The sequence below is a fragment of the Heptranchias perlo genome, chromosome 4 (genome assembly GCF_035084215.1).
Source record: "Heptranchias perlo isolate sHepPer1 chromosome 4, sHepPer1.hap1, whole genome shotgun sequence".
NCBI classification, from domain to species: domain Eukaryota; kingdom Metazoa; phylum Chordata; class Chondrichthyes; order Hexanchiformes; family Hexanchidae; genus Heptranchias; species Heptranchias perlo.
The window spans coordinates 118,416,495-118,442,807 of NC_090328.1; the positions used below are offsets into that span (position 1 = coordinate 118,416,495).

Genomic DNA, 26,313 nt, shown 5'->3' on the forward strand with positions numbered 1-26,313 from the left:
TTTTAAATGCAAGTTTTTTTTTACCCCAAATATCTGAGCTAGTTTATTGAAATGAATATGCAATTAATTAGGTGATGTTACTTACGATTTTTCCGTTTATGATGCAAAACCTACTAATAACCTGTGCTAATACACCTTTAACCTAAAGATGCATGCTGTCTGTACACATTTATTCTTCATTCGTTCACCATCCACATGCACGTGAATTGGCTTTCATCCAAACGGGAGTTAGCACACTGTCTCTGGACTCTTAGACATGAGTCTGAATCCAGTCCAAGCTGATGGGAGGAAAGTTTTTTTTTCTCTCTGCTGCCTGCAAGGGCTCTGCATGAAATGAGTTTGGGCAGTCTTAATCGAGTTCCTAGTGGGTAAGGGCTGCACGGAACAAAACTGATAATTGCAATGTTTTCGTTAATTTACGGGCTGCACGTTATATGTAAAGTCGTATATATTATGCTGATTTAAACTATTGTGATGAAATGGATCAAAATTCCATTGCATGGTAAATAATTCTGTTTTTATATTAGTAAATATCAGAAGAGTAATCCTTCCTCTACTCCATCATATATGTGTCTGAGGCACGCACACACATATATATAAATGCTGGGATAGAGAGGAATGATTGCTCTTATGATGTGATCTTTCAAATAGAGCACATTTTCTATCCCACAAGATTTTTAAAATTCATTTCTGTAAAATAAAACAAAATTGTGAAAATTCCTGGCCTATGCTGTAAAGTGGCATCCAGGCAATCCCATCAACACACATCCACAGTGGTAAATTCTGGCTTAAGGATGTAAACCAGGACTTTATGTATTTTATAAGAATCTGTGCATGTCTGAATCCATGGGTTCATCTGAGAATGTATGAGAGTACTTCAACAATCTGCCACTCCTCGTTAACGGACAGGCACCAATTTACTCCCTTATTTTCCTTTCAAGTTATTTAGAGATGCAGACCAAGCTGTGTATCAGAATCCTGGATCCTGACGGGTTCCCAGTAGAGCTCTACAAAAAGATGTTCCCAGATCTGTACCCACCCTCACTACCCTGCTACATAAAGTGCTCAGACACTTGAACAACACTGACATGTTTCCAAGGGTTCAAGAAGGCAGTTCACCACCACCTTCTCAAGGGCAATTAGGGATGGGCAATAAATGCTGGCATTGCCAGCGACGCCCACATCCCATGAATGAATTTTAAAAAAAAAAGGGGGAAGATATGAACATTTTGTTTATTCACAAGATTGGCAAGGGCCCACTAAACTGCACTTCTTAAAGAAACTTTTCTTAGCGGAATGATACCGGGGCTAAAAGGGTTAAATTATGAGGACAGGTTGCATTCCCTTGAGTCTTGTATTCCCTTGAGTATAGAAGATTAAGGGGTGATCTAAACGAGGTGTTTAAAATGATTAAAGGAGCTCATAGGGTAGATAGAGAGAAGCTATTTTCTCTGGTGGGGGCAATCCAGAACAAGGGGCATAATAAAATTAGAGCTAGGCCATTCAGGGGTGATGTCAGGAAGCACTTCTTCACACAAAGGTTAGTGGAATTCTGGAACTCTTTTCCCCCCCCCCCCCCCCCCCCCCCCCCCCCCCAAAAAGCTGTTGAGGCTGGGGGTCAATTGAAAATTTCAAAACTGAGATTGATAGATTTTTGTTAGGCAAAGGGCATTAAGGGTTATGGAACCAAGCCGGGTACATGGAGTTAAGCCATGATCTACTTGAATGGCGGAAAAGGCTCGAGGGCTGAATGGCCTACTCCTGTTCCTATGTTCCTCAACTCGTGATACCTAAACAGTGGCACTGTGACTAAATAACTTGATTCTCCACTTAGTGCAGAAAATACCAATCTTCTGCCAGCTATTGGCCACCACATTAGCAACGCCCCTCACAAATAGTTTAGGTGCCATGCAAGAGAGACAGAGCCCACCACACCCAAATATAGTAACTCATAAACCAGAGCCCACCAAATAATGACTCTTCCAGGCAAGTGCAGCAGCACAACCAAACACTGCCAACATATCCCAGAGCTAGTCCCCAAGGGTTGTCCACAAGCCAAGCCACACTACAAGATTCACTTAGCATTTTGTCACACTGTAGCATGTATACTGAAAATTGTATGCTGTGCACTATGAATGTAACAGTATATGACTATGTATTATAACCAAACAACAATCATAGAATGATACAGCACAGAAGGAGGCCATTCAGCCCATCGTGCCTGTGCCAGCTCTTTGAAAGAGCTATCTAATTAGTCCCACTCCCCCTGCTCTTTCCCCATAGCCCTTCACATTTTTCCCCTTCAAGTATTTATCCAATTTCCTTTTGAAAGTTATTATTGAATCTGCTTTCACTGCCCTTTCAAGCAGTGCATTCTAGATCATAAAAACTCGCTGCATAAAAAATGTTTTTCTCGTGTCGCCATGCATTAAAAAAAGAAAATGAATGCTGAAGTGTTAATATCACTGCAGTTTTCCCAACCATTTTGCATTTCTTCACAAAAATCATAATTGGAATACATCCTTTGGTGCTCAAAGTATTAATTTTGGATGAATTCATTTACATAAGAATTATTACATTGTTAATCAATTTTTTGTTCTAACATTTTGCTTTTCGTGGAAATGACAGAATTAAATTTGAAGAAGAAAAGGGTGAATCCTCGAAGCCAATGAAGTTGCGTATGATAACCTGGGTAAAGGAAAATACATTTCTGGCTCTCAGTCAAGGTCCAAGGACGTCACAGTCTGTTGTCTGTCAGCTGGTAACTTCATCGGAGGAGAGTCAGGAGGGAGAGATTTGGATCAGGTAAGGAATCTGACCCTTCTTAGAAGGACCGTCCGTTTTAGAGAGTCACAGAAGTCAAGCTATTAATCCAAATCATACAGGAATTCTCAAAGTGCAGAGTTCATACTTTTGCAACATGCCAAGAGCATAGCATTTGCAGTTCACTGAAATAATACATTTATTATATTATATTACTGAGAATATTCTCTCTCTCAACCTTTTGATAACCATACATAGAATGTCCAGTGCAGAAACAGGCCATTCGGCCCAACTGGCTTATGCCAGTGTATATGCTCCACACGAGTCTCCCATCCTACTTCATCTAACCCTATCAACATATCCTTCTATTCCTTTCTCCCTCATGTTTTTATCTACTTTTGCCTTAAAACCAGTCTCAGTTGATTTGACTGTTTCTTAAAAATATATATATATATTTTCACTTTTTATTTTCTGTATAAATCTTTCTTTAAGCAAATCAAAGTTCAGCGGAATCGGTGCTTCACTGAGATTCTCATAACTAATCCCAGTTCCCTCCATCATTTGCAGTAACTGTCTTGATAAACACAGACTGTGTGATTCCATTAAAGACATTCTGAAACAAAACATAGAAAGGGTAAATGGTGTCCCACATGGTTGGTTTGTTACTGATTTTCCTCTGCCTGCTGTGAGTTCCAGTCCCAAACTACAGTCACTTCTGCTAGCCCCAGAGCACCATCAGGAGAAAAAGAGAGGACACTGAGAAAGAATCTTGATAATACGCGTAGCTTTTTTCAGTAGCATTTTATTTTCTTTGATTTCCATGGAACTTCTGCCTTTTATATTGTCCTTCGATTTTTACCATTTTCACAAAAAAACTAAAATAAACTTCAAAAAATATCCAGGAATTTTTTTCTCGTAAAAATGTATTGAGTGTAAAGTGACTATTAGGATAAGGAGGATGAAGGATTTAGCACAAGAATTAAATTGCACTATCAAAGTGGTCCACTTTGCCATGCTGCGCAGCAATTTAATTCTGTACTCGTTTACGTTAAATCCATTTAATTACAATGTGTGTATGATTCTTTTGCTCATCAAATCCCCCCTCCCCCCCCAAACATAGAGTGTTACTCTTAAAAACTTCTTTTCTTTGTTTATACAGGGCTATAATATACAAATTGTGATATCAGATGTCCTTGGATTCTAATCCTATTCCCTGAGGTCTGTGACAGTTTGTTGCATTGTGCTATATTTCTTTTCACAATTTTGCCGTTCTTAATCGTTCTAGGTCTCCTGTAGCTGTGGATGGTCTTGTGATCAACCTGTGTCACAACCAGAAGACAAAGACTGTAGCCTTGGAGCTCTCTAGTGGGCAGATTCTAAGATACCTGTGGGGTTTGTATATTTATAATCAAGCACTTAAATAGAACTTGGCCAATGTTTATCATCTGCCTGTGACCAATTCTTAGGAATGTGCGCTCTAGCAGGGAGACTTGTCCTCCGGAAGTGCCTATCGAGAAATCGCTGGCTTGCTCCCTGTCATTCTCCAACTTTTTAATGGGCTGAAAATTCTCGCGGTATGAACGCCCTCAATTTTCCGATGTGGGCTTTCAGCGGGCAAGGCAGTCCACCAGCAGAACACGATTTCATAACATCGGCCTCATTGGGACAAATCTTCCTCGATAAGTAATGGTGTGTTAACGACGCACGCCATTATTAATGCGCAAATCGGTCAGCAAGTTCGGGGGATTAAGAGATATCCCATGAGTTGCGAATCTCCAGAACCTGCTCATTGATTTACACTGTTCCGTCGATAGCCTCATACAAACGTGATCTCTCCCTCAACCTCCCCGTTATTTTTAAGAACTTGCTGGATTTGCACATTAATTACCCACTAAACTCACCACAGAAAGTTAGGGCTCATAATTGAGAGTGTAAGTACCCTTTTAATGACGTGATAATTGTCCCTGTAATGCCAATCAACCTCTCTGGCCCAGAAAGGGAACAATTTAAACTGTGGAGTCTCATTCCTGCAGGTAGTAAATTCTTGAAGATTTAAAACATTCAAATTTTTAAATTTTTTTCTTACTTTTCCTTTCTGTCTCTCTTAACTGTCAATCAATCAATCTTTCCTTCTCTTTATTTCTCTTTCTCAATCCAATCTTTCTTTCCCTCTTTTTTTTTCTCTCTCTCTTAATCCAGTCTTTCTTTCCCTTTCTGTTCCTGATTTGACTCTAATTCACCCTATTTCCATCTCCATCGTTCTTCTGTTTCTTTCTTAATCCTTTAATCTCATTGGTTAAGGAGATAGACTTGTTGGTCCCGTCGTTCACTAAGGTCCCAGATGCCCTGTTGCCCTCGCCGTGCCCGTCATCAGCTCGTACTTCCAGCAAGTTACGGTGCAAATTATACTCGAGCTGAAGGGTGCAGGAAAAAGTCCAACTAATGGGGCACGTTGCGAGATGCCCCACTCCAGCAAGGTTTGGCCCATTATCTTTGCAAGCATTTAAAACAATTTTAAAAGTCATTGTTCATTGCCTCCTGCCAAGCTTTCTCTTGAATTCATTTTGTGACCAGGTCACTTCAATGTGCCCATTTCTAATTTTTTGTCTACATAACAAGCTAATTCCAGCAATGCTTTGAACAATTTTGTCTGCCCAACCAAATTAGGTTTGATCATCTTATTGTTGTGCAGTTATCATTATAAATTCCAAGGTTGCTACTTTGTTGGGGAGATGCCCAAATCTACTTTTTGGAAACTAAATGTGTTTGTTTTATATCACAGTTCTTGTTACCAAATGCATTCAAATAATAATGGCCAGTAAAGCAAATTAAGTGGCTGCTGAATTATTGTTTCTTCATTATTAAGACATTGATGTAATGAGTAACTTCTTGTTAGATGATTTTAATATATAGTTTAGAGAATTGTAGACCTGCAGATGTGGGGAGAGAGGAGAAAATGGTGCTAAATGCCTACTTGTGTTTATTGTGTAATAAGATTTCAATGTCTCTGTTTCAGCCACAGACTCCTCTGAGGCATGTGTGACACCATGGATGGCAAAAACTGGATGTTTAGTACGATTTTCTCAGCCTTGTGTACAGACAGCTCTGTGTACCATTGATAGAGAGGTAAACAGGTTCATCTTTTTCTGCCAGTTTTTCTCTCCTCTTTCTCCTGAAAGCATCGTCTCCTTGCTAGAGTACAGTTCCACGGACACCAGATGCAATCTGGAACCTTATGTAGAAGGCCATTCTTAATGAGCGAGCCTCGATACTGAGTGTGAATGGGCTATTTGACATAGTGGCATCGCAGGGGAACCTGATCCCCATCCAACATCCACCTGTGCTTCCAGCAGAGGGCGCTGAACAGCGTTGACTAAAGCGAACCCTGGGCAATTCACCCCTCCTTAATTGAGGGTTAGATAGAACACCCCTATTGCTGCCCATCAGAGATCAGATAACTCATCACAGACCGGGTGTCGAACTGTAGACCTTCCTGGTTTTTACGGCTTAGCTACACATTTCATTAACCAATGGAGGCTGTGGCTGGGTTATTTAAGTGCTTTAAGCATCTGTACCTAAAATTGAGTTTACTATCTCCTCTCCTCTTTTCTCTAGGAAATGGTCTTGGGTCTGACAGAAAGATCTCGCTTTTTTATCAATGACTTAGAGGTAAGTCGTGTGTTTTCTTTTAAAACATTTAATTTTATCTTTGCTAACTTAAGTCAGTCAATGTCATTTTAAAAATAATTTTGGGGGTGTTTTTGTTCTGAACAGATAGCCTCCAACATTACTTCATTTATAGTGTATGATGATTTCCTGCTGTTCACGACCCATTCACACACCTGTCGCTGTCTCAACCTTAGGACTACTTCATTAAAAGGTGAGTGTGTGAAGTGCACGGAGTGACTCGTGTAACCTGGATGAAGACGTTCAAAGATCATTATTTGACAGAATTCTTGAAGGAGTGTTTATTATAAGAAGAGGGATTTCTCTTGCCCCTCTCCACCCAATTTTAAAAAATACATTTCAAACATGGTATTGACCCAGCTGATCTGTCCTGATCAACCAGAGTGATTGATATTATCCTGTGGGCTTCCCTTGAATTAGGATTAATCTGTTACAACAACTTGCATTTATATAGCGCCTTTTAGTGTAGAAAAAGTCCCAAGGCGGGATCACAGGAGAGCAATCAGACAAAATTTGACACCGAGCCGAAGAAGGGATATTATGAGGAGTGAGCAAAAGCTTTGTCAAAGGGGTGGGTTTTAAGGAAATTCTTAAAGGAGGATAGGGAGGTGGAGAGCCGGAAGAGTTTGGGCAGGGAATTCTAGAGTGTGCGGCCCACACGGATGAAGGCACGGCCTCCAGTGGTAGAGCTAAGGGAGGGAGGATGCACAAGAAGCCAGAGTCTGAGGAACTGAGAGTTCTGAGGGGGGATACAGCGATAGGGAGGGGTGAAGCCACAAAGAGATTTAAACAATGCCAAACAAAGAACCAGGCACATTTTTACAAAGGGAGCAAGAAAGTTCATGTAGTGAAATAAAAAGCAACAGTTCAGCAATCTGACATCTACCCAATTCAAACTTCTTAAAAGCAGAAAGATGATGAGGATGAGATTTTTAAAGATGAGGTGTTGGGGAGGACCAGGAGCCAATGTAAGTTAGTGAGGACAGGGGTGATGGATGAGTGGGGCCTGGTGTGCGATAGGATATGTGCAGCAGAGTTTTGGATCAGCTGAAGTTTACCAATGGCTGGGTGACCATCCAGGAGAGCATTGGCATAGACGAGAATGGAGGTGACAAAGGCACGGACGAGAGTCCAGCAGCAGATGTGCCAAGGCAGGTGGAGGTAGGCGGTCATTATGATGGGAGAGGATATGCGGCCGGAAGCTCAGCTTAGGGATCGAATAGGATGCCAAGGTTGCAAACAATTTGGTTCACCCTGAGACAGTGGATGGGGAGTGGGATAGAATCGGTGGCAAGGTTGTTAAAGTGCACAACTGCAGTCTCCTCAGTATAACCATGTATAAAACAGTGGTTTTGGAATGATAATGCACTGCTTGGTTTTGAACTGCGTTCCTAATATCAGTGATTCCATCATCAACACTACCAGTTAAGGAATGCTGCTGTCGTAACCGTTACTGGTCATAAATCAGATTGTAGATTATTTGCGTTTGATGATTAATCAGTGTTGTAAGTATTACACTGTATTACCGTCAGACGTATGTATAAATGTGCAATTGCTAAAACCATGTGCTATCCTCTGAATGAGGCATTGTCCAGTGCTGTTCACTTCACTGAAAACATTTATCTCCCATTTGCTTCAAAGATATGTGTTCATTTCTCCATTTTTGTCATCATTATCAGCTACCTGCAGGCCGAGAAGTTAATTCCCTTCACCTCCACAGAGGTGTAATATTTGTGAAGTGTTCATCTGGTCCAGTGGCTTAGCCAAGAGTAATTGAACCCTGCCTGCGGGAGCCTGAGGTTGAATGATGGTTGACATATTGAGATTTGGATTTCAATTGTATGGCTTTGAATCCATGGTTCTATTGTTAGAGCATTAAGCATTAAAAAGCTGCAAATATAAACTGCCTTTTTATTTCAAGTGGAATAACTTTTGTGCCATCTATCATAATGAAAGTTCAAGTGCCTGCTTGAATAGATTTAAACAATCTTTACGTCTAATACTAAATCACTAAACTGCCCCCCTTAACCAGGAACTTGTAGGTATTTGCTATTATTGCATGTGCCATAAGAACATAAGAAATAGGAGCAAGAGTAGGCCATGCGGCCCCTTGAGCCTGCTGCACCATTTAATTAGATCATGGCTAATCTTCTACCTCAATTCCACTTTCCCGCCAGATCCCTATATCCCTTGATTCCCTTAGTGTCCAAATATCCTCAGTCTTAAATATACTCAACGACTGAGCATCCACAATGGACAATGTGCCCATTGTCAACTTGTTGTAACTCTTTAAGTAACACTTTGAAAGTCTGAGATTGATTGAATTCACTGTCTTCACAAACAGCTTTGCCAAACCTTTCAAGTGGCGATTCCCAGCCAAATGATGAGACAGTTCGTAGAGTGGAGAGGGGATCTCACATAGTGACCGTTGTACCTCAGGACTCCAAACTCCTCCTTCAGGTAAGCAGTGCAATTACTGAAATGAGTTACTGCCCTTTCTCTTATCACTAGTGCAGTAACTAGGAGAAGAGGTATAGTAATTAGTAACAAAAGCAAAACAGCAACCTTTTAAATAACTTTCCATTTAAGTTGTGATTCAACTCTAACTCTGAATATCTAATTAGCGATTTGCGTGAGATTGGTTAAGGGGCGGCTGTGTGCTACTCAGGTGGGCACAAAGCCCACACCTGCGCACACCACAGAAAATCTACCTTTTGGTGTCTAGGTTAACATGGGAGAATGATCACTTGAGCAGAATACAGCGGGGCTGTTGGTGCCCACAGAGTTTTGCCCCAACATGTCACCGCTTGCAAGAGAAGTGATGGAAAGCTTAAAGGAAAGTTAGTTTTTTAACAGAGTGAGTGGCTGACACAGTGGTGTCAATAATGAGTTGGAGGCTGGGCGGGACTTACAGCAAACAGAGTCTGTTGTGTGGCAGTCAATTTTAGAGGAAACGGTCTATTTTATTTAACGAAAGTTGCTGGGAGCAGGATTTGGGGGCAGGAAATCTGATGGTGCTGCCACAAAGTGAACTACTTTTATCAGGGTCTTTAGCCAGGGCTGTAGAGGGTAGCCATGGTTTCCTAGAAGCCATTCTTCATTTTGTCATCTTCAAATAAACTAGGCACAAAGGATAGCCTTAAAATAAAAGAATTGCCATTGCTGTCTAGGAAGCTGCCCCTGATCTTCAAGATCATGTGCTGCTTGTTGCTAACCGCCTGTGTATTGATGGAGTGGATACCCTTGCAGTTCATAGAGTATTGTGCTTAAGGGCCTGGATGACCAGAATCAGTGAGTGGAGGCACGGAGATGGACTGCGGGGCGTGTTCAGCTCTCCGACTCTCAAAGGTGATTCCCCTTTGAGGAGTACTGGAATTAATTTCATGAGGAATGTTCTTCGCAATAACCTCCTCATGTATCCGTGAAAATATGTTTGAGGTGGGCCAAATGTACAAAGATAAAGAACTTGTCGATATCCTTATTGACAGTTTACGCTAAGTGTGGGGTAAAATATTTTTTTTGAAAAAGAGCATTACGCTAAAGAAACCTGTAAATGAAAAACGTCATTCCCCCTTCCACCCCCCCCCTCCCCCTTTTTTCATGGACTGTTTTACTGGTTTAAAAAATATTTTTTTCTACAACAACTTGCATTTATATAACACCTTTAACGTAGTGCAACATCCCAAGGCGCTTCACAGGTGTGTTATCAAACAAAATTTGACACAGAGCCACATAAGGAGAAATTAGGACCTTGGTCAAAGAGGTAAGATTTATAGAGTGACTTAAAGGAGGAGAAGAGAGGTAGAGAGGTTTAGGGAGGGAATTCCATAGCTTAGGGCCTAGGCAGCTGAAGGCATGGCCAGCAATGGTGGAGTGATGGAAATTGGGGATGCGCAAGAGGCCAGAATTGGAGGAGCGCAGAGATCTTGGAGGGTTTTAGGGCCGGAGGTCCTTATTTGGAATGAATTGTGAGTCTTATGTTCTCTGTGCAGATGCCACGTGGGAATCTGGAAGTTGTGCACCACAGAGCGTTGCTACTGGCCCAGGTCAGAAAATGGCTGGACAGGTCTGTATACCATTTACACCAACTAAAATCAGAATTGGAGTTCTAAACAAATTTTGAATACTACTGTGCAGCTTATGCATCCTTCTGGGAAGCTGGGATTGTTCTCTTCAGAGCAGAGAAGGTTAAGGGGACATTTAATAGACGTGTTCAAAATTATGAAGGGTTTTGATAGAATAAATGAGGAGTAACTGTTTCCACTGGCAGATAACCAGAGGACACAGATTTAAGATAATTGGCAAAAGAACCAGAGAGGCGATGAGAATTTCTTTTACGCAGCAGGTTGTTATGATCTGGAATGCACTGCCTGAAAGAGTGGTGGAAACAGATTCAGTAGTAACTTTCAAAAGGGAATTGGATAAATACTTGAAAAGGGAAAATTTGCAGGGCTATGGAGAAAGAGTGAATGAGTGGAACTATTTGGATAGCTCTTTCAAAGAGCCGGCATAGGTATGATGGGCCGAATGGCCGCCTCCTGTGCTGTAAGATTCTACGTTTCGAGTAACAGGCGAGTAAGAAAAAGCGTCACTGCTGAGTACAGTATATTGAAGGTCGATTCAACTTGGGAACATTTGTGAGAAAATAGGAAAAGCTGTAGAGTGGTAACAACTTAGGATTTACAATGATTCCCTAATCTGCCACACTATTGCAAGGAGGCACCAAGGAGAGAAAACTGGAGGGAGAGTCATTGAGCTCTTCTCACACCAGTTATAGAATGCCATCAACAGTCTCCATGGAATGGTGTGTGGCACAGAGACCTGGAGAACAGGAAATGAGAAACTAATATTTTTTAAAAATGACAGGATAAAGTTGAAAGTTCTAGTAAGGCGATCATTGCAGTATGAGCAAGTGGCTATAAATCCAACCTGTTTGTTACCTTTTCTTTAGGCTAAAGTTCAAGGAAGCCTTTGAATGTATGAGAAAGCTGAGAATAAATTTCAATCTCATCTATGATCACAACCCGCAGGTGAGTACTTTTATCAAATCTTTTTACATGTTTGAGCTTTCACCCTGTTTACCTTAATGCAGTGTCTACCACTGAGAGGAAGAGATTGGGCCCCAGGCTATGAATGTAGTATTTTCCACTCAGTAACTGATGAGTTTTGTCAGTTTAGTTCTCTGTACTTCCCCCCCCCCCCCCCCCCTTTCCCAAAGAAGGCAAATGTAGCACCAACGTAGATTTGTGCTTAGTCACGCACCCGTGAATTGAATACAAGCTACTCTAGCAGGGAGATTCATAAGGAGCAGGAGCAGGAGGAGGCCATACGGACCCTCGAGCCATTCATGGCGGATCTTCTACCTCAACTCCCTATCCACATATCCCTTGATTCCCATAGTTACCAAAAATCTTATGTCATTTGATTTGCTGATATCCGCTTTGTGGGGAGAGGAGGAAACGAAGCAGAGTCTCTTTGTGGTTGAAGTGGCTCCAAGACGATGCGATTGCCGATGGAAGTGCAGAACGACTCTCCAAAAAACTCAATGACGTGTCTAGGCGGTCGGGACTTGGATAATTGGGGTGTGTCCTGATGGGGGAGAGATGGTTCAGTATATTGGCAAACAGAAATTCTACAAGGGTAGATTTCTAAATCGTGTGGTTTGAAGACACTTTTTATTTTGGTTTAAAATAAAAAGAAGTGTTGGATTTTTGCACATCTTAGATTCCTGGCTGACTTCGGGCAAAAAAAAAGCTCCTGATTACATTTTACGGAGGCTTGAAACTCATTATTAAGCTGTCTGGGCCACCCAAGCAACTTCAGTACTTGCTATGTGTGGTTCTCAATCTCACTGCTCACGAAAAGAACAAAGCCCAGGACAATCTACAGTTACAGTTTGATTTATCCTGCAGAATATGTACTTTTTGTCTTCTTTACTTTGGTAATATTGCAGTAACCAGTGTTTTTGAAGCTGTATGAATAGAGATTGCGACATTTAATGCACTCATCTTCCCGGACACAGTGGAAATGATTTTTCAGGAGCCTTTGAATTGTGAACATGCTTGCTACAGCGAACATATACATGAAATATCGTGTTTTCATGTGTACCTGTGGTGTTAGATCTTCTGGGGTGCAAATTGTCTCGATTGACGTTGGCTATCGTTAATATTATAGCGGCTGTGTTGCACTAAGTGTGTCAGACCAGCCTTTCAGACACTTACCATCTATAGAATTTTCAAAATTGGAAAGATATTGGGAATGTTACACTGCTCCTTCAGTGACAGTGGTGTGAGTTGGGTGTACACTATAATGTGGGATTACTCCTTAGTTGAATGTCTACATTGAAGGAGATAACATTACATATAAGAAGGGCAGTATTTATCATTTTAATTTCTCCTCCTGAACACACCTTTAGTGAAATAATTTCAAGACAACCGGAGATGTTTGCTCCTTTTTGTTCGTTTTTTTTCCCCATCAGAGTTTTCAGTGCTTATAGTGATGTCATCTTCAAGCTTTTAAACATACTTTGTGCTACAGATTGGGCAGAAAAAAAGAAAGACTTAACATAAGAACATAAGAAATAGGAGCAGGAATAGGCTATATGGCCCCTTGAGCCATTCAATAAGATCATGGCTGATCTTCTACCCCTCAACTCCACTTTCTTGCCCTACCCCCAAAACCCTTGATTCCCTTACTGTCCAAATATCCATCGATCTCAGTCTTGAATATACTCAACGACTCAGCATCCACAGCCCTCTGGGGTAGACAATTCCAAAGATTCACATCCCTCTGAGTGAAGACATTTTTCCTCATCTCGGTCCTAAATGGCTAACTTCTTACCTTGAGACTATGACCCCTAGTTCTAGACTCTCCAGCCAGGGGAAACAGTCTCTCAGCATCTACCTTGTCAAGCCCTCTCAGAATTTTATACATTTCAATGAGATCACCTCTCATTCTTCTAAACTCCAGAGAATATAGACCCATTCTACTCAATCTCTCCCCAGGACTCAATCTAGTGAACCTTCGTTGGACCCCCCTCTAAGGCAAATATATCCTTCCTTAGGTCCAGATGTGGTCTCACTGGATCCCTATATATTTGCAGCAAGGCTTCCTTACTCTTATACTCTGACCCCCTTGCAATAAACGCTAACATACCATTTGCCTTCCTAATTGCTTGCTGCACCTGCATGTTAACTTTCTGTGATTCATGTACAAGGAAACCCAAATCTCTCTGACAACCAACATTTCTTAGTCTCTCACCTTTGCTTTTCCATTCTTCCTACCAAAGTGGATAATTTCACATTTCCCCACATTATACTCCATCTGCCACCTTCTCGCCCACTTACTTAACCTGTCCATATCCTTTTGCAGACTCTCCTTACAGCTTACTTTCCCACCTAGCCTTGTATTGTCAGCAAACTTGGATACAGTACACTCGGTCCCCTCAGCTAAGTCATTAATATAGATTGTAAACAGCTGAGGCTCAAGCACTGATCCTTACGGCACCCCACTAGTTATAACCTGCCAACCCGAAAATGACCTGTTTATTCCTACTGTCTATTTTCTGTCCATTAACCAATCCTCAATCCACGCTAATCTATTACCCCCAATCCTAAGAGCCCTAATCTTGTGTAACAACCTCTTGTGTGGCATTTCTATTGAGCCTTTCACAATCTCAGGACATCCCAAAGCACTTTACAGCCAACGAAGTACTTTTGAAGTGTAGTCACTGTTGTAATGTAGGAAACACAACAGCAATTTGCACACAGCAAGATCCCACAAACAGCAATGTGATAAAGACCAGATACTCTGTTATAGGTGTTGGTTGAGGGATAAATATTGGCCAGGACACTGAGAAGAACTCCCCTGCTCTTCGAAATATTGCCATGGGATTTTTTACGTCCACCTGAGAGGGCAGAAAGGGCCTCGGTTTAACGTTTCATCCGAAAGATGGCACCTTTCGGTAAAAGACACTATACAGGGAGTGTCAGCCTGGATTTTGTAGATTCCAAGGGTTATATCAGGCTGAGCTACGGAATGTTGAGACAACTTCACCGTCTATCTAATCGTCATATCTTGAAACTAAGAACGGCTGACTGAAAAGTCAGTTTGTAGCTTTAACCAGAATAAACCATTTTCAAAGTGTGAAAATAGAATCCTGTTCTATATGCAATTGATCATGGCTGTGAAAAGTGTTTAATTTATCCAGAACGTGACTAAGTGTACTGCACTACACCATGACTGACTAATGCAAGGATAAAATGCAAGTGAATTGCATTGTTCAGGATGTTGGCTAGGGTTGGCATCTGTTGTGTAAATATATATTTGCCAATACATCTGTTTGTCTTCAGGTATTTTTAGAAAATGTGGAGAACTTCTTGAAGCAGATCAGTTCCATAAATTACATCAACTTATTCCTGACTGAACTGAAGTAAGTGATATTAAAAGTATAATCAAATAGAGACTTGCATTTATACAATGCCTTTCATGACTTTATGACGTCCCAAAGCGTTTTACAGCCGGTGTAGTCACTATTGCAATGTAGGAAACGCAGCAGCCAATTTGCGCACTGCAAGATCCCACAATCAGCAATGAGATAAGTAGAGAGCTGATAGCATCTCAGTAAATAGCAATGAAATAAATGATCAGATGATCTGTGTTTATTGGTGATAGTTGAGAGATAAATATTGGCCTGGACATCGGGGAGATCTCCCCTACTCCCCTGAAATAGGGGGATCTTTCACATCCACCTGAGAGGGCAGATGGGGCCTCGGTTTAACATCTCATCCAAAAGACGGCACCTCCGACAGTGCAGCCCCTCCTTAAGTAGTGCACTGAAGTGTCAACTTGGATTTTGTGCTCAAGTCTTTAGACAGAAGTTATTGTCAAAAATATTGCACTCAGATTCTGGTCTGCACCTTGTCTTTGTCAAAATTGTGGCTGAACTGAATCTGCTCCCCGGTGCCACATTGAAAATGCAGGTGGCTATTGGCCACCTCTCACACTCCACCTCCACTTCCCCTTACAACCTCCCCCGCCCCACCCCTGTCAATCTTCCCCACCGATCGTTCTCTTCCCCCCCCCCCCCCCCCCCCTGCCCCTTTCCTCCATGATCTCCTTCCCAATACCCCCTTTTCCCCCCTGGACTCGCCGTTGCCCGGGTACCAGCTTCCCCACCAGCCGACTTTCCTCCTCTTCGTGACTGGCACCGACTAGCATGCTCTGAATGACACGAGGAACAATTTTTGCTTGGTCCTCTTTCATCAGTTTAGGCAATGCCATCGCTGGGTTAATGGGGGCGAAACAATTTCTAGGCCAATATTTTTTAAAAATCTGAATCGAAGACAGAATATCTTTAAACCTGATATCAGCCTTTTCTTCTACATACACCTCTCTTACTTTGCTCTTTTCCAGAGAGGAAGATGTCACAAAAACAATGTACCCGTATCTACCTAACTCATCAAATTCAGCACCTGAGATGGGGAGTAAAGTGGATACCATCTGTGATGCGCTACGTGCTACAATGGAGAAACTAAACCCTCACAAGTAAGAAAGAAAGATTTGCATTTATATAGCTCCTTTCACGACCTCAGGACGTCCGAAAGCTTTTTACAGCGAATGTAGTACTTTTTGAAGTGTAGTCGCTTGAAATGTATGAAATGTGGCAGCCAAATTGCGCACACCAAGAAAATAAGAAATAGGAGCAGGAGTAGGCCATATGGCCCCTCGAGCCTGCTCCGCCATTCAATCAGATCATTGCTGATCTTCGACCTCAACTCCACTTTCCTGCCCGATCTCCATATCCCTCGATTCCCCTAGAGTCCAAAAAGTTATCGATTTCAGCCTTGAGTATTCAGCAATGACTCAGCATCCACAGCCCTCTGGGGTAGAGAATTCCAAAGATTGAAGAAATTCCTCCTCATCTCACTCTAAAATGACCGACCCCTTATCCTGAGACTATACCCCCTAGTTCTAGACTCTCCAGCCAGGGGAAACAACCTCTCATCATCTACCCTGTCAAGCCCTCTTAAGAACTTTATACGTTTCAATGAGATCACCTCTCATTCTTCTAAACTCCAGAGAATATCGGCCCATTCTACTCAATCTCTCCTCATTGGTCAACCCTCTCACCCCAGGAATCAATCTAGCAAAGTAATCGTTGGTTGAGGGTTGAATATTGGCCAGGACACAGGGAAGAAGTTCCATGGTCGTCTTCGAAATAGTGCCATGGGATCTTTTTTGTCCACGTCTCATCCGAAAGGCAGTGCAGCACTCCCTCATTCCTGCGCTGGGAATGGCAGCCTAGATTTTGTGCTCAAGTCCCTGGAGTGGGGCTTGAACCACACTACCTTCTGACTCAAAGGCAAGAGTGCTACCCACTGAGCCACAGCTGACACTCTAATGTTGTGTTTGCTGTAAACGGGATAAATTCTGTGATTCCATCTACCCAACAGGGTGCTGCGCTTGAAGGGAGCATAAGTCATAGAATCAATGCCACATTGTTGTATCCCTATTGCTGACTCGCACTCCCTTCAAGCACAGACCTCACTGTGAGATCTCTATCATTGAATCCACCCAAATATCTGCACTTTGCACACTTCAGAATGACCATTCCTTTGAAAGGAATTTCGATTTTTAAAAAAAAATAATTTACACATCATTCTGAACTCAAACTGTACATGAGTCCTTTCAAAATGTACTTTTCTTGCTTATTATTTTATGTAGGTACAGTTTGTCAATACTGACCTGTCACGTGCGAAAACGTACTCCAGAACTGGAAACTGCTCTTCAGAAAGTCCATGAGCTCAGAGGTAACATTTAAGTCATTCAGACAAAAATTCAGATGTATCAGTGCGTTTCTGATGCAGATCCATGAGTTGGTAATATTGTCACACGGGGAGCCACTGCATTGAAATCAATGTGTAATGATGTAACAGATGGAGTTAAGATACAGATCAGCCATGATCTAGTTGAATGGCAGAACAGGCTCGAGGGGCTGAATGGCCTCCTCCTGTTCCTATGTTCCTAAATGCCTGTTCCTCCACAGCGTGGTGCTGTTACCTCTTTTAAAAAATATATATAATTATTAGAACACCTGCTATCCTTGCCTCCTCTGGACCTGTTGCAACAGGTACAAATAAAAGATGTACTATTTTCTAATTTTCAAATAACTAACCAATACCATGGGGCATGCACTGGAGTATGTAGGTAGTAGGGAATGTAGATAGATAGGTAGGTATGTACGTACTATGCTTAGTTCCTCCACAGAAGTACAGCACAGAAACAGGCCACTCGGCCCAACTGGTACATACCGGTGTTTATGCTCCACATGAGCCTCATCTCTCCCTACTTCATCTCATCCTATCAGCATATCCTTCTATTCCTTTCTCCCTCATCTGTTTGTCTAGCTTCCCCTTAAATTGGCCTCTCTCAGCCTCTTGTAACAAACACAGCCAGAATATGTACCATCGCTTGACTTAACCATGTACAATGTCACAGGAGATTCACTTGTAAATTAAGATAAGAATACTACTCGCCCCTCGTTTCTTATTGTAACTTGTCACTTTGTTATTGTAAATTGAAGTGAATCCCCCATCTGACCCTGAGGCCGTTGGCGCAGAGGAGGCCCTGAAATATCTCCTCTTCCTGGTGGATGTTAACGAGCTGTATGACTATGCAGTGGGTACTTACGACTTTGACCTAGTGATGATGGTGGCAGAGAAATCGCAGAAGGTTGGCATGTTTTGTATTTTTCTACAACACTTTTAATTTTTTTCCGTAAGGACTGTCATCTTTTGCCAAGCTCTATAGAGCAGAGTGCCACCAACGTTGGAGAGAAGGCAAACCAATCAAAAAGATAATATTTACACCAAATTTGCAGTTTTTAAAAAAAAAAATTGGATAGGCTGTAGAATGTGCAAGGAAGATAAACAAGTTCCACAGTAGAGTTGAAAAGAAAAAAACTGCAAATGCTAAACTCCGAACTAACAAGAATGCTGGAAATACACAGCAGGGTTCATCAGCATCGAACAATAGTTAAAAAGTTTTTGGTATGGACCCTTTTCCATTACTGAAAACCGTAGGCATCGTTCTCTGCCTATGATTTTCCAGAAGGTGATTTCCTGACCTCAGCTGGTGAGATACGGAGCGAAGATAAGACGCCTCCTTACAGGGAGAGAAAAGGGAATGGAAACTGAAGAAATGAGACAACACTGGCTGCTCTTGCCCGTCTTTGCCCAGTGGCTGGTTGCAGGGCAACACAGATCTCCAAGCCGGGGTCTCGACATTCCTGTTAAATGGGATAAAGGAAGGCAGTATCTCGGGAGAAGGGGGTAAGAGGAGGGGTAAAGGAAGGCAGTGTCTCGGGAGAAGGGGGTAAGAGGAGGGGTAAAGGAAGGCAGTGTCTCGGGAGAAGGAGGTAAGAGGAGGGGTAAAGGAAGGCAGTGTCTCGGGAGAAGGGGGTAAGAGGAGGGCAGGGCAATAACAAGAAAACTTACATTAGTATCAAATGAAATGAGGCTTTGAAGTTGACCTGGTTCATGTATATGTGAATGTTATTTTCTTGTTTTAGGATCCTAAGGAATATCTACCATTTTTGAACAAATTAAAGAAAATGGAGATCAATTACCAGCGATACACCATAGATAAATATTTGAAGCGACACAAAAAGGCTCTCAAACACCTCAGTAAATGTGGTAAGTGCGGCTTCAAAACACTCAGTGCGTTGGGATTTGATGGTTAAGTTGTTCGATTTCAGAAATTAGGGTATTCAGAGGGTAAAGGGAGAGTGGTGTGCAGACTTATTTCCGAGGAGTTTGTAACCCAATATCGCATCCAGTGTACATGTTTGTACGTGTGTGGATGAGGAGGAGAGCACTGGCTTTGACCATGTTTGGTGTTGCAAGGAAATTCCTTTTTTTATAATCAAATCAGAATGTAAACTGTGGGCTTGATTTGCATGAGATTAGCCTTAATAATTCAAAACATGTTTTTGCTAGAATTGTGTAACTAGTTTCATGAATTCCCCATGGTCTACATCTACAGCAAGTCGCCAATGTTATGAATCATTATCGGGGTGGTTAATATATTTTATTGTATTGTATAGAGCAATGGGCACCTGGCATGGATTTACATTCTGTAATTCAACTGGGTATTTTAGTTGGGAGCAAAGCACCAGCAGCTCATAACTGTCCGCGGGATGCTGAAATTGGTTTACAGCCTTGAAAATTGCTCGCTTGTATGAGGTTTTAAAATTCTCATCGTTGTTGTCAAATCCTCACCCTCACTATCTCTGTAACCTCCTTCAGCCCTACAACTCTCTGAGATCTCCGCGCTCCTCCAATTCTGGTCTCTTGCGCATCCCCGATTTTCATCGCTCCACCATTGGTGGCCGTGCCTTCAGCTGCCAAGGCCCTAAGCTCTGGAATTCCCTCCCCAAACCTCTCTGCCTCTCTCTCCTTTAAGTCGCTCCTTAAAACCTACCTCTGTGACCAAGCTTTTGGTCACCTGTCCTAATATCTCCTTATGTGGCTTGGTGTCAAATTTTGTTTGATAATCGCTCCTGTGAAGAGCCTTGGGACATTTTACTACGTTAAAGGCACTATATAAATGCAAGTTGTTGTTGTTGTTTATAACGTACAACACTTTTATGTGGATTGGGTGGGTTTATACTGTTTGTGTGTCATCAGATACTGTGAATGCACTCTTATCGATGGCACCTACAAAATAGGACTAAGAATTTTTTTTTATTCGTTCATGGGATGTGGGCGCGCTGGCGAGGCCGGCATTTATTGCCCATCCCTAATTGCCCTCGAGAAGGTGGTGGTGAGCCACCTTCTTGAACCGCTGCAGTCTGTGTGGTGAAGGTTCTCCCACAGTACTGTTAGGAAGGGAGTTCCAGGATTTTGACCCAGTGACGATGAAGGAACAGCGATATATTTCCAAGTCGGGATGGTGTGTGACTTGGAGGGGAACGTGCAGGTGGTGTTGTTCCCATGTGCCTGCTGCTCTTGTCCTTCTAGGTGGTAGAGGTCACAGGTTTGGGAGGTGCTGTCGAAGAAGCCTTGGCGAGTTGCTGCAGTGCATCCTGTGGATGGTACACACTGCAGCCACTGTGCGCCGGTGGTGAAGGGAGTGAATGTTTAGGGTGGTGGATGGGGTGCCAATCAAGCGGGCTGCTTTATCTTGGATGGCGTCGAGCTTCTTGAGTATTGTTGGAGCTGCACTCATCCAGGCAAGTGGAGAGTATTCCATCACACTCCTGACTTGTGCCTTGTAGATAGTGGAAAGGCTTTGTGGAGTCAGGAGGTGAGTCACTCACCGCAGAATACCCAGCCTCTGACCTGCTCTCGTAGCCACAGTATTTATGTGGCTGGTCCAGTTAAGTTTCTGGTCAATGGTGACCCCCAGGATGTTGATGGTGGGGGATTCGGCGATGGTAATGCCGTTGAATGTCAAGGGGAGGTGGTTAGACTCTCTCTTGTTGGAGATGGTCATTGCCTGGCACTTATCTGGCGCGAATGTTACTTGACACTTATGAGCCCAAGCCTGGATGTTGACCAGGTCTTGCTGCATGCGGGCTCGGACTGCTTCATTATTTGAGGGGTTGCGAATGGAACTGAACACTGTGCAATCATCAGCGAACATCCCCATTTCTGACCGTATGATGGAGGGAAGGTCATTGATGAAGCAGCTGAAGATGGTTGGGCCTAGGACTCTGTCCTGAGGAACTCCTGCAGCAATGTCCTGGGGCTGAGATGATTGGCCTCCAACAACCACTACCATCTTCCTTTGTGCTACGTATGACTCCAGCCACTGGAGAGTTTTCCCCCTGATTCCCATTGACTTCAATTTTACTAGGGCTGCTTGGTGCCACACTCGGTCAAATGCTGCCTTGATATCAAGGGCAGTCACTCTCACCTCACCTCTGGAATTCAGCTCTTTTGTCCATGTTTGGAGTAAGGCTGTAATGAGGTCTGGAACTGAGTGATCCTTGCGGGATATCTGCATTATGGATTTATTGGGAAATTCTGTATCCAATATGTGCTTTGATGTTTAGTGAATGGGGATGAGGGGGTTAATTTCCCCCATGTTGTTAATCAACTGAGTTGGATGGGATGAGAGGGAGAACACTCATCTCAGTCAGGGCTGCACTTCGTGCCAAGTGAAAATTGTAAATCATGCTAGTTTTGTTTTCTTTCCATCCCTATGGGAACACAACTAGCACTTTGATGTTTTGTGAGCAAGGATTTGGCTTGAGGAGATAACCCCACATCCTATTTCTCATCAGTTTGCATTTGCATGGTATACTATGCAAGCGCGAACAGTATTGTTCCACTAGGCTGCATAAATTTGTTTTTAAGACATCGCTTTCTTTCAGGGCCTCAGCACTTCATTGAGCTTCTAAACTTGGTAAAGGACCAGAAGATGTACAGTGAAGCCTTGAAGTTATTCCCAGTAAACAGCCAAGAATACAAGGTATGAAGAAAATTTTGTGTCTTACTGCAACCACTGAGGGTGATTAAAGTGCAGGGCCTTGTTAAACAAACGCAACTTCAGCCAAACTCTCTTGCAGTAATTCCTTTCTATGAAGTTTACTTAGGAGCCATCATCTTCAGCCCTTGGCAACAATTCCATCCCCTTTCCCGGCCAGACTGAACTAAACTGTTCACAACCTCCTCATCCCATTCGACCCTAAACTGAGTTTCAGACCCCGTCACAGAGACCGCCTACTTCCACCTCCGTAACGTCACCCATCTCCGCCCCGCCTCAACCCACCTGCAGCTGAAACCCTCATCCGTGCCTTTGTCAGCGCCTGTCTCGACAATTCCAATGATCTGCACCCTCTAAACTTCAGCTCATCCAAAACACTGCTGCACGTATCCTATCCTGTGTTTTTTCTTTATCTATCTATCTATCATCTATTTCTGCATGTGTGTAACCTCCTCCAGTTCTACAAACCCCCCCCCCCCCCATTCCACGGTCTCTCTGATTCTGGCCTCTTATGCATCCCACCTCCCTTCACCATACTACTTGCACCATACTCCAATTTAATCCCTAAACCCTATTGCCCCCGCCACCTCCCTTTCCTCCTTTAAGAATCTCTTTCAAACCTACTGACCAGACTTATGTAACGTACAATTTGTTGCTTAATATTCTGCGACAGTGGTCAAAGCCCAGTGGTGAAGTGAGGGCAAGAAAGTTACAGGGGATAATTTCTGTGCATCAATGGTTGTAAAATGACATTTGTTACTGAAGAGCAATAAGATTTTTTAAATTTAGATTAATGTTATTTTCAGGATTGCTGAGTACATATTTTTGTATATAATGGTGAAAGCACAATTCTCAAATGCAAGAATAAATAACAATTACGGATAGAGACTGGGTGATTAATTTTCCACATGCTGCCTTCTAAATCTATACTTAACGATTTTCAGTAACTTTCTGTTGAAGCTCAGTTGATTAATGAAAATGGAGAGTGCCTCAAATTTCAGTTAGGAAGTTAATAATCCAAAAGTGTCAGCTATGAGCCTGCTTTTGATTCCCTTCCAATTGCAGGACATCAGTATTGCATATGGCGAGTACCTCAGCGAGAAGCAGTACTATGAACAGGCGGGGCTAATCTTTGCACGATGCCAAGAATGCGAAAAAGCATTGGGAGCCTTCCTGCTGTGCAGCAGTTGGCAGCAGGCTTTTTGTATGGCTGCTCAGCTCCACTACACTGAGGACAAACTGGTTAGCATGGCACGGACTATTGCAGGTAAGGACTGGTACATGTAGAAATACTCTGAAGTTTGTCTTGAAGGGTGCACTGGCTTTGCCTCTGGAATCTGGGTTGAAATGCAGCACAAACTGATGGGATGCAAAAAATCCTCTCTGGCTCTGGGTGTCTCGTGTGAAGTAAGTTTAGAGAGTGTCATAGGAACAGGAGTAGGCCATTCAGCCCCTCGAGCTTGCTCTGCCATTCAGTTAGATCATGTCTAATCTGTACCTTAACTCCATCTACCCGCCTTGGCTCCATATCCCTCAATATCCTTACCTAACAAAAATTAATCAATCTCAGTTTTGACATTTTCAATTGACCCCCCCCCAAGCCTCAACAGATTTTTGGGGGAGAGCGTTCCAGATTTCCACCACCATTTGTGTGAAGAAATGCTTCCTGACATCACCCCTGAAATGGCCTAGCTCTAAGTGTCAGTCACTTCCCAGTAGATGTGTCGCTGTAGTAAATTGCCCAGCAAATCCTGCCTGCCTGTCACAAGGTGGGTGCAGGCAGAAATGCGAAAGTCATACCGGTGCAGTTCTGAGACTACATTAAGGTGCATTGAGGGATTTTCACTCTGCTACTGGCCTAACTAAGATTGCTGGCAATGATTATAAAAAGTGGGATAATATTCCATCAAACAGCACTGATGCTCCTCACCTCGATGAGCCCAAAAACAATTTTTAAAAAAGAGAAACACAAGCTGTGTGAAGTGAATGAGATGTGTATCTGTGATGTTTTCCAGGGAGGTTGACTGAGCAGCGGAGACATTCTGAGGCAGCCTTAATCCTGGAGCAGTATGCGAAGGTAAGTTTAACTTCTGGACTTCTTTGACAAATGCAAAGAGGTGGCCTTCATTTCAGCACCTGCCAGCAAAATAGCCTGTTTAAAATGTTGTTCCAAAGTTACTGGGGAGACGATGAGCCTTAAATATTAAATATTCTATCAGACTTCTTCCAATGGTCCTGAAATGAATTACTGTTCTACAGCTACCAATTTAACCAGGTAATGTTTCCCCAAAAATAGAAAGGAGGAACTGGGCATGATGTAAAGAAAGAAAGTCTTTCAATTTATCAATCAAAATAATACACATTTGGGGAAATATTCTATTCCATAGTTCAGCTAATTGTTTACCATTCTTGACTAAAGGACAGTAAGTGTCCACTGCTGTGTGTGATTATTGAGATGGATTCTTTTAAGAACTTTGTCCTTATTAATATGTCAAAGAGAACTTGTGATATCTCTCAACAGGACTGTGAGGAAGCCATTGCTTCACTTTTAGAAGGCGCTGCCTGGGAGGAATCGCTAAGACTGGTAATATTTTTAAGTAATATATCATTTAAGGTGGTTTGTTCATAAAGTGGAATTCACAAAGTTATCATTTTTAATTACCATTTTCTTGGTTCTTTTTTCAGTTTTATCGTATCGAGGCTAAAATATGATTTGCATATTTACAAATTGTTAAAATAGTTTATACAACAAGTATGGATGTGTTTAAACACTGCTCCAATTTTGTGTCTCCCCACCGTGCTGGGATACATCCCACCTCCAGGAACCTCTTTGTGTTTGCCACCCTAATGCCTCAGTTAATCAGCATGCAGCCTAGAGTGGAACTGGTCTAGGTTCGCACATGGAACTGATGACTTTGCACATGTGAAACTAGACAGTGAGCTTCGGCAGGTTATTTGGCATTGGGAACACTCAAATCTGACTCAGTCCTTTTCTGTTCACGTGCAACACTTTACAGCAACATAGAATTACATCGAATTTACAGCATAGAAACAGATCATTCGGCCCAACTGGTCTGTGCCAGTGTTTATACTCCACATGAGCCTCCTCCCACCCTACTTCATCTAATCCTATCCGCATACCCTTCTATTCCCTTCTCCCTCGTGTTTATCGAGCTTCTCCTTAAATGCATTAAATGGTAGCGAATTCGACATTCTAACCACTCTCTGGGTAAGGAAGTTTCTCCTGAATTCCTTATTGGATTTATTAGTGACTATCTTATTAGATCCATTAGTGACTATCTAATAGTGATCAAGCATAAGAATTTGCTAGTCCAGGGAGAATCAAGTCAGTTGTTGCGCTTCTAATGCTACCATGAGATATCATCTAACAGCTCAGACCAGGAATTAAAGCTGGGACTGTCCTGATCTGTGAGGCCCATATCCAAACTGGGATGCCTATTAGCTGATCCATCAGGGCAACAAGAGGTTTTAATTAACCTTGATGAGCGCCTCTATCTCTCATGATGTTTTTCACCCTATCAGGACCAAAGTTCTTTTTGCCCATCCCACTGCTGTTGGCAAACAACAGTGTTTCAATGTTTTAACAGAAGATTGCCACAGTTAGGGGCTAAGATACATTATTGAAGTGGTAAAAGAAGGTTTACTTTCCTCCATGAATCTTTGCATGTCATATCACAGCTAAATATTTGTATGAGTGCCGTGAACCACTGTTGAAAACTCTTGTTTCAAACTGAGACAGTCGATGAATTTAGTCCTTAATTTTCATTGAGGGGATTTTCACAAAACCGTTGTGGAATATAAGCAGCTCAGAACACATAATGAGTATAGATGTGTTCTCAGCAATTGTGTTATTTAAAAGATCAAGAAATTTTAATTTTTACTGAAAATTATTCCGCACACATTTTATAGTTGGAATGCACAGCACGTTTATCCAAGACTGCCATAATTCTCGTGAAGTAAACTGGGTATTCCATTGTTCCCCACTGAACAGTCTTTTTAACATTTTATTAACACATTAAAATCTCTGCCTCCAGAAAGCACAACTGTGCACCTATTTGTCTTTACCTTTCATGCATCAACATTCACTCAAAAAATGTTATTTTTAAATCCTTATTTACAGTGTGTATAGTCAGATCTGATGTACTTGAATATGTTTGGGTTATACAATTTTGTTAGCTTGCAAATTACTGGATTAATCAGACGTCAGTGTGATGAATTGATTTGTTTTATGAAAAACAAACTTGTGCTGAATGTAAAGAAAAGACTAGCATTTATACAGTGCCTTTTATCATCTCAGGACATCCCAAAGCGCTTTACAGTCAATTAAGTACTTTTTTGAAGTGTAATCAC

At 42.2% G+C, this 26,313-nt stretch overlaps 1 protein-coding gene across 1 annotated transcript in view; it reads left to right on the plus strand.

Annotated features, from left to right (window-relative positions):
• Positions 1-26,313, plus strand: part of elp1 (elongator acetyltransferase complex subunit 1) — a 68,623-nt gene that overhangs the window by 34,196 nt on the left and 8,114 nt on the right. Inside the window, exons 14-30 of the mRNA XM_067983549.1 lie at positions 2,629-2,805; positions 4,049-4,155; positions 5,780-5,889; positions 6,379-6,432; positions 6,538-6,643; positions 8,795-8,910; positions 10,443-10,516; positions 11,402-11,480; positions 14,802-14,881; positions 15,865-15,996; positions 17,176-17,261; positions 18,035-18,183; positions 19,022-19,145; positions 21,830-21,927; positions 23,008-23,209; positions 23,958-24,019; positions 24,464-24,526. Of these exons, the coding sequence (XP_067839650.1) occupies positions 2,629-2,805; positions 4,049-4,155; positions 5,780-5,889; positions 6,379-6,432; positions 6,538-6,643; positions 8,795-8,910; positions 10,443-10,516; positions 11,402-11,480; positions 14,802-14,881; positions 15,865-15,996; positions 17,176-17,261; positions 18,035-18,183; positions 19,022-19,145; positions 21,830-21,927; positions 23,008-23,209; positions 23,958-24,019; positions 24,464-24,526 (1,819 nt within the window). The remainder of the gene's footprint in view (positions 1-2,628; positions 2,806-4,048; positions 4,156-5,779; positions 5,890-6,378; positions 6,433-6,537; positions 6,644-8,794; positions 8,911-10,442; positions 10,517-11,401; positions 11,481-14,801; positions 14,882-15,864; positions 15,997-17,175; positions 17,262-18,034; positions 18,184-19,021; positions 19,146-21,829; positions 21,928-23,007; positions 23,210-23,957; positions 24,020-24,463; positions 24,527-26,313) is intronic.